The 8,222-nt window shown below is 40.3% G+C and overlaps 1 protein-coding gene across 1 annotated transcript; it reads left to right on the top strand.

Annotated features, from left to right (window-relative positions):
• The first annotated feature begins 478 nt into the window (after positions 1 to 478).
• On the top strand, positions 479 to 3,342 carry LOC118401973 (zinc finger protein SNAI2-like). The gene is made up of 3 exons (XM_035799716.2): positions 479 to 723; positions 1,021 to 1,542; positions 2,156 to 3,342. The coding sequence occupies exons 1-3, from the start codon at positions 645 to 647 to the stop codon at positions 2,335 to 2,337; spliced, it is 783 nt and encodes a 260-aa protein (XP_035655609.1). The 5' UTR covers positions 479 to 644; the 3' UTR covers positions 2,338 to 3,342.
• Positions 3,343 to 8,222: the final 4,880 nt, after the last annotated feature.

Raw genomic sequence — 8,222 nt, forward strand, 5'->3', positions numbered from 1 at the left:
TTATAGGCCTAAATAAATAGAAAATCAAACGTGTGTATGCTGTAGCACATTGGGATCAATATAATGTAATACCATGCAGATGTTTTTACAATTCTATCCCTTATTAAATTAAATGAGTCCTCCATGTCATTGCACCGTATATCCATTTCCATGCCTTCTGAGCTATGCAACACACAACGCTCATTACCAACAATCTGCACATTCCGATGATTGCACTGGTATGCATCCTTAGATCAGAGCTGTGCTTAGTTACACGCCCAAACACCACCACCACCACCACTAGTCCACACACCTCCTCACTCCACACACAAAAACACCTGTTTAGTGTTTAGCAAGAGGGTGGGTCTTGACTCCGCCCATTACAAATGTACGTCTAAAAAAATGTTTTTAATTGGTTTGAAGACCCCTGCTATGTAAATTCGTTTTGTGAAACTCCTCCCATGCACCTGATAGGGAGTATTTACAGCTCTTTACTGCTGCCTGCTGTACTGTTACAACAGCGCTCTCTACACTACACGATGACACTTCACTGGACTATGCAATAAGGATTTCCGTCTCTGCAGTGATTTGTCGCGCCCTGAGGGGACCGTTATATTTACGAAAAAAGTTTTATATCACATTTTCAGTCCATCTATTTTTCCAAGATGCCACGCTCGTTTCTTGTCAAGAAACATTTCAACTCATCTAAGAAGCCAAATTATAGCGAGCTGGAAAGCCCTATAGGTAAGCAACAACCTTTTCTAAATTAATCGCTCAACCGATATATGGGTTACACCGACATGCTACAAAGTTTACAAATTGACTGCGGTCAGGCCATTATCCTGATATGTAGTTGCATTGTATCTCTATGTCAAAGTTGGTGTTACTTTGTAACTTTCTAATCCGTGCAATTCAGTGAGGCGATGTTATTCAGCTCTTTTTGAAGGAAATGATAAATTAACATATATAGGCCTATTATTACTGTGAGGTAAAATTACTTTTAATCACCTAAATGAATGCTTTCTTTATTTCCATTTTCAGTATTTATTTCACCGTATCTCTACAAGGGCCTTCCATTGCCAGTCATCCCTCAACCGGAGATCCTTAGCTCCGTGGTTTACAACCCTATCACCGTATGGACTACGAGCAGCTTGCCGTTATCCCCGCTTTCAAGTGACCTGTCTCCCATCTCTGGATACCCCTCGTCGCTCTCTGACACCTCATCCAAAGACCACAGCGGCTCTGAGAGTCCCAGGAGCGATGAAGACGAGCGGATGCTTACCAAACTAACAGACCCTCATAGAGTGGAGGCAGAGAAATTCCAATGTAGTTTGTGTAAAAAGTCGTACTCTACTTATTCTGGACTGCTGAAGCATAAGCAACTGCACTGTGACGCTCAGACGAGGAAATCATTCAGTTGTAAATACTGCGAAAAGGAGTACGTCAGTCTTGGAGCGCTAAAAATGCACATCAGAACTCACACTTTGCCTTGTGTCTGTAAAATATGTGGCAAAGCTTTCTCAAGACCGTGGTTGCTTCAGGGACACATCAGAACGCACACTGGTGAGTGACTAAAGATTGAGTGCCATACTGTACTGTAGCCTATACTTGGAAATATTGAAGATAGCTGCTTGGTGGGCTATTCCAATTTAGGATAACTGTGCAATTTATGGGATATATTATTTATGATAATGGGTTTTAACATACTGTACATGTATTTATCATATACATATTGCAAAGTGTTGAAATGCTGAAATTCCCTATGTGCCTGTCAAAACAGTTATGTGATAAGTGGTAACTCATGTTAAAGAAGGGGTTTTCACACCACTTTACAAGACTTGGGACATGCTTGTGTTGTTCCATGTTCTGGTTCATACTCTTCACTCAGTTGCCTAAAAGATTCCTACTCCTATGTCAAGCCATATCTCATGCTTGACATAAAGTCAGGGAAGAAGGAATTTGGCTTTCCTCTAGTGATTCCTAACTTTTACAGTGCACTATAAGCGTAACTGTATAAATCCATGCTCTAGTTAAGTTATTACAGTTGATTATGGAGCAAATAGTTCATACAGTATTAGGCCTATGTCAGTTTAGTGGAGTGGATAGTTGTGTTTGTTTTGTATATCTTATCTGCCTGTGAATACTGACACATTTCTTCTCCTTTCCCCTCTGACAGGAGAGAAGCCCTTCTCCTGCCCCCATTGCAGTAGGGCTTTTGCGGACAGGTCCAACCTCAGGGCACACCTACAAACCCATTCGGATGTGAAAAAATACCAATGCAAGAACTGTTCCAAAACCTTCTCCAGAATGTCTCTTCTGCACAAGCATGAGGAATCTGGTTGTTGTGTAGTACATTGAGACTGCTGGAATGGGAGACCGCCAGAGACCTCTGGTACTTTTCAGTCCTCAATAACTGTTCAGGGGATATTACATACTGAGGCTTTGTTACCAAATATGCAAGACTTTCTTTGACTGACTGCCTGAATGACAATCCATTTAATTTCAGTGTAAAATCAAATACTCTCTGTCATGTGCTTTTCATTTTAAGCAGGTTTTTTTTCTCCTATTGCAATCAGTGTTGAACTATACAGTATGTTAGTTATACCATGTGCCAGTCTGTCTGTACATTTCATGTACTTTTGGGCAGGGCGCAACTCTGTTTTTAGAAGTGGGGGGGGGACATAATTATCAATATTTTTTATCCAGTCGGATAAACACTCCAAACAGCCTACCCGACCGCTTGGAGGCATCTGCATGGTCCATAAGCACACTGTTGCCTCGTTTTGTATCACATACATGGATCACAAAACTAGGGGGTAAAAATGCATGTCCCCCCATCCCCAGGGAAAGTTGCGCCCATGCATTTGGGAAGTGGAGAGATATGAAATAATGTGCCTTCTCAAAGATGTTGATGTTCTGACCAATCTCTCTTAGAGGATATGTTTCTGCTTATGTCATATTCTTTTTATTTTCTTAAGAAACCACATAGTTATTCCAAGTGGACATGGTTTATGGAAACAAACGATAGAGACAGAGCAGTGCACAGCCAATGAAATATTAGAAGCCATCATAACTTAGTGAACAAGTGCAAAGATGTATTTTTAGGGTGAAAGTATTACAATTCCTGCACAATCATGACACAGCAACTGTTTTGCTCAAGATAGCAATACTTTTATCAAGTGACTCACTTCGCCTTGGCAATTATGTAGTTTTTCTAAAAAAATATGTTGCATTTATATTTTTATATATTTGAATGTAAGTGTGAATAAGATTATTGTATTTTTGACAGTGTGAATTGTGATACTGAATGAATGATTTGATTATTTTTAAGATGCTTTTTAAAATAAAGGTTCATGAAATGTTTGTAATGCTTCATTTTCTTTTTCTGTGCAAAGACTGTGAATAGTTTGTTATCAGGGATCCATCATGGCATGGTGCCATGCACTTGCTGGATATTCTAGAAAATGTGTTATAAAATGTCTTCTTAATTTAACTTCATGAGATTAGTAGTCAAAGAAATATACTAAATCACATGTATCACATGTCATTACCATGTCATTACCATAGATTTTTATCACTATACAAGTTAAAATATTTGTATTACTTTCTCTGAAACTACAAGCCTGGCATTACTATGGTAACAACCTTTTTGTGGAGTCATAGACAACTTTATATGGTAACTTTCCAACTGCTTCAAAGATAAACATACAACAGCAGAAGTCAGGCTCCTGCTCCAGTCTGCTTTCATGCTTTCATTCCATGGTGGAGGTGTAGAAAGAACGAAGGGTGACTCAACCCAGACTCAAGGCTGGACCTGCTCCTTGTGAACCTGTCCAAACAAACTTGAAATTTAACACATGCTGGCTATATTGATCGACACTCACTTGTTACACCCTTTGAGGGCCCACGGCCCTTCATTCTCCTGCCTGCAGCCAGTTTGACTTTTTAAATGGAAGAGCTGATGTCTTGTGGACAGCTATCTATTGTAATTCTAATTGGCCAATCAACTGGACCCCTCAGGGTTCTGTCTGTCTCTCTGTCTGACCATGTGGTGAATGCTCTCAGCCAGTGTGTTGATTGAATCTGTCTTCCTGCTAATGCATAAACTGATGTCTAATACTGAATGCTTAATTCACAGCAATCACTGCAGAGACACTTGAATAGTTTAATTCCCAGATTTGCATTATTGCTTTGACAACCTCCAAGGATTCTGGGATGTGTGCCACCAACGAATTCCTCGGGCTACATCTTTTACAGTCAATCAATCTATCAAATATATTTATAAAGCCCCTTTACATTAGCAGATGTCATAAAGTGCTATACAGAAACCCAACCTAAACCCCCAAACAGCAAGCAATGCAGATGTAGAAGCATGGTGGCAAGAAAAAACTCCCTAGAAAGGCAGGAACCTAGGAAGAAACCTAGAGAGAAACCAGGCTGAGTAGTACAATACCTAAAAGGATACCATTTGCACTGAACTCTCTCTAACAAGCCAGACTTTTTTAGTGTTCTGTAATTCCCAAAAGCTGCTGACCCGAGTGATCTGACTTGACAAACAGACACTTGTGCTCCTTCCTGGGTAATTTTGAAGGGCTGATGAGCTGGTCTTTCCTGTAGGTAGATTCTTAATCCATACATACACTATGAGTCATCATCAAGCTATTCCAGGTGCTATCCTGGGCTCCTCTGATTGGATCAGGTATGAACCAGGTGGCTCTAGGCTTTTACGTCAGACCTCTCTGTGAGAGAAGCAGGTGCAGGCACTGACATACACCACATAATATTATCTTATAGCTATGGGGAATACAGTCCTGATTTCATGTTGAAATATCAGTAACATAGTGTATATGAGAGAATACGAGGAATATGTCCCCAATGAATACTAATTAATCAGCTGCTCTTAGGTATACTCGAAATGCCACCATAAGATAAAAGCATGGTTTCTTTCTACTTAATGCACACTGCATTGTACATTGTTGTATTTTCAATGTAATATTTCCATAACTTGCTATCTCCTTCTCTTGTGAAATAGGGCCTACCATTTATTTTTATTACAATGATTATTAATAGCCTGGCTGATTTATCATCTGTGAAAAGGACATGCAATGCTTTTCATCCTGGCATGAATATTTAATGTAGCAGCTGTGGTGGTGGTAGGAGGAGGAGAAGAAGAGGTTTGCAGCATATGGCCATTATGGTAACGTGTGAAATCAAATATTTGTGGGGGGTGGAAACTGTTAATGTCAGTAATTATCCTGTTGTGTAGGGGAGAGTGGGGTAATCTGAGCCACCCTTGTTGCTAGGAAACCATACACAAAATGAATGATTTGACCAAAGATGTAGGTGGGGTCATCATTTCATGGAGTCTGTGAAAAAAGAAACCACATGGAAAAGGTGGTAAGCAATTTAGGTTAAAAAAAATATTTTCACCAAGTCTATGATTTTGGTCCTTCTGTAGCTCAGTTGGTAGAGCATGGCGCTTGTAACGCCAGGGTAGTGGGTTCGATTCCCGGGACCACCCATACGTAGAATGTATGCACACATGACTGTAAGTCGCTTTGGATAAAAGCGTCTGCTAAATGGCATATATTATTTTATTGTGTCACAGGATTCATGATGAATGTATCTAAACCAAAGTAGATCATTTTAAGATTGTACGATACATCATTTGGGGTCTTCAATTTGAGGTTCTCAACCTAGCATGATAGTGCATCCTTTTATTTTATGTATTTTTATTGAACCTTTATTTAAGCACAAATTCTTATTTACAATGACGGATTCAAAAAAGGCAAAAGGCCTCCTGCGGGGACGGGGGCTGGGATTAAAAATAAATTAAATTCAAATATAGGACAAACCACACATCACGACAAAAGAGACAACACAACACTACATTAAAAGAGACCTTAGACGACAACATAGCATGGCAGCAACACATGACAACACAGCATGGTAGCAACACAACATGGCAGCAGCACAATGTGGTAGCAGCACAACGTGGTAGCAGCACAAAACATGGTACAAACATTATTGGGTACAGACAACAGCACAAAGAGCAAGAAGGTAGAGACAACAATACATCACGCAAAGCAGCCACAACTGTCAGTAAGAGTGTCCATGATTGAGTCTTTGAATGAAGAGATAAAACTGTCCAGTGTGTTTGTTGCAGCTCATTCCAGTCGCTAGCTGCAGCGAACAGAAAAGACGAGCGACCCAGGGATGTGTGTGCTTTGGGGACCTTTAACAGAATGTGACTGTCAGAATGGGTGTTGAGGATGAGGGCTACAGTAGATACCTTAGATAGGGGGGAGTGAGGCCTAAGAGGGTTTAATAAATAAGCAGCAACCAGTGGGTCTTGCGACCAGTTTACAGAGGAGTATAGAGTGCAGTGAGGTGTCCTTTAAGGAGCATTGTTGGCAAATCTGATGGCTGTATGGTAAAGAACATCTAGCAGCTCGAGATCACCCTTACCTGCCGATCTATAAATTACGTCTCCATAATCTAGCACGGGTACGATGGTCATCTGAATCAGAGTTAGTTTGGCAGCTGGGGTAAAAGAGGAGCGATTACGATAGAGGAAACCAAGTCGACATTTAACTTTAGCCTGCACCTTTGATATGTGCTGAGAGAAGGACAGTGTACCGTCTACCCATACTCCCAAGTACTTGTATGAGGTGACTACCTCAATCTCTAAACCCTCAGAGGTAGTAATCACACCTGTGGGGAGAGGGGCATTCTTCTTACCAAACCACATGACCTTTGTTTTGGATGTGTTCAAAACCAATTTAAGGTCAGAGAAAGCTTGTTGGACACTAAGAAAGTTTTGTTGTAGAGCGTTTAACACAAAATCTATCTGGGGAGGAGCCAGCTGAGTATAAGACTGTTTCATCTGCATATAAATGCTTGAGAGAGCTTACTGCTGCCTGAGCTATGTTGTTGATGTAAATTGAGAAGAGAGTGGGGCCTAGGATTGAGCCTTGGGGTATATCCTTGGGGACAGGCAGTGGCTGAGACAGCATTTGTTCTGACTTTATACACTGCACTAATGGAGAGAGGTAGTTAGTAAACCAGGCCAAAGACCCCTCAGTGACACCAATACTCCTTAGCCTGCCCACAAGAATGGAATGGTCTACCGTTGTAACGGTTTTCTTGAGTTGAAGGAGAGGCGGACCAAAATGCAGCATGGTTTCTATTCATGGTTCTTTAATAAAGACTCTACACATGAACAAACCGTGAAAACCCAAACCAGCCCTATCTGGTGCAAACACCGAGACAGGAACAATCACCCACAAAACCCAACACCAAACAGGTTACCTAAATATGGTTCCCAATCAGAGACGATGACTAACACCTGCCTCTGATTGAGAACCATATCAGGCCAAACATAGAAATAAACAAACTAGACATGTAACATAGAATGCCCACTCAGATCACACCCTGACCAAACAAAACATAGAAACATACAAAGCAAACTATGGTCAGGGTGTGACAACCGTATCAAAAGCTTTGCCCAAGTCAATAAAAATAGCAGCACAACATTGCTTAGAATCAAGTGCAATGGTGACATCATTGAGGACCTTTAAGGTTGCAGTGACACATCCATAACCTGAGCGGCAACCATCCTTGTAGCTGTGGGGGCTAATATAGTCAAAATATTTGCCTTGGGGAAAGTTGAGCCAATTGAAATGTTTTCTTCCCATGCAAGGCATTATTGACAAGATATGAGGTAACAACAGTGCCTGTCCAATGTTAAAAGTGTTTTTAAAAAGTACAAAGAGTTTGTTAGGTGTTACGCCTGGGTTAAAATATGCTTAAAATTATTAAAACACAAAAAAAGCTTTTTGGAAATAAAGATGGACATGGTTTTAAAAAGCTAGCAGTATTATTTAATTCAGTACAGAACAGTAAGCAGTGCCAAGAGACCACTCTTGTTAGACAAGCTATGTTTTCAAAACTGTAATGTTTACATGAATTCGGATTATTTCCAGGGATACACAACATCCTGAAATATATGTAGATATCTTTGTTAGAAAGAATATGGAGTGATGCTGAATGTAAAAAATGGCTCAAGTTACCCCACTCTCCCCTATAATTACCAAACCTGAAGATTTAAACAATGACATAATCATACTCTGCATGACACGGTTGAATCCATTTGATTTGAGGTGCTTTCAAAATAAATTCAGGACTCTTATTTGTTTGTTCTAGTATATGGTTACCCAATTCAAATCCATGTCATTGTCCTA

Source organism: Oncorhynchus keta, chromosome 23 (genome assembly GCF_023373465.1).
Source record: "Oncorhynchus keta strain PuntledgeMale-10-30-2019 chromosome 23, Oket_V2, whole genome shotgun sequence".
In the NCBI taxonomy this organism is placed as follows: Eukaryota; Metazoa; Chordata; class Actinopteri; order Salmoniformes; family Salmonidae; genus Oncorhynchus; species Oncorhynchus keta.

Coding starts and splice junctions, on each gene's coding strand:
- LOC118401973 (XM_035799716.2), top strand. CDS start 645: ATGCCACGCTCGTTTCTTGTCAAGAAACATTTCAACTCATCTAAGAAG. Junction 724..1,020: donor CGAGCTGGAAAGCCCTATAG/GTAAGCAACAAC, acceptor TTCCATTTTCAG/TATTTATTTCACCGTATCTC. Junction 1,543..2,155: donor ACACATCAGAACGCACACTG/GTGAGTGACTAA, acceptor CCCCTCTGACAG/GAGAGAAGCCCTTCTCCTGC.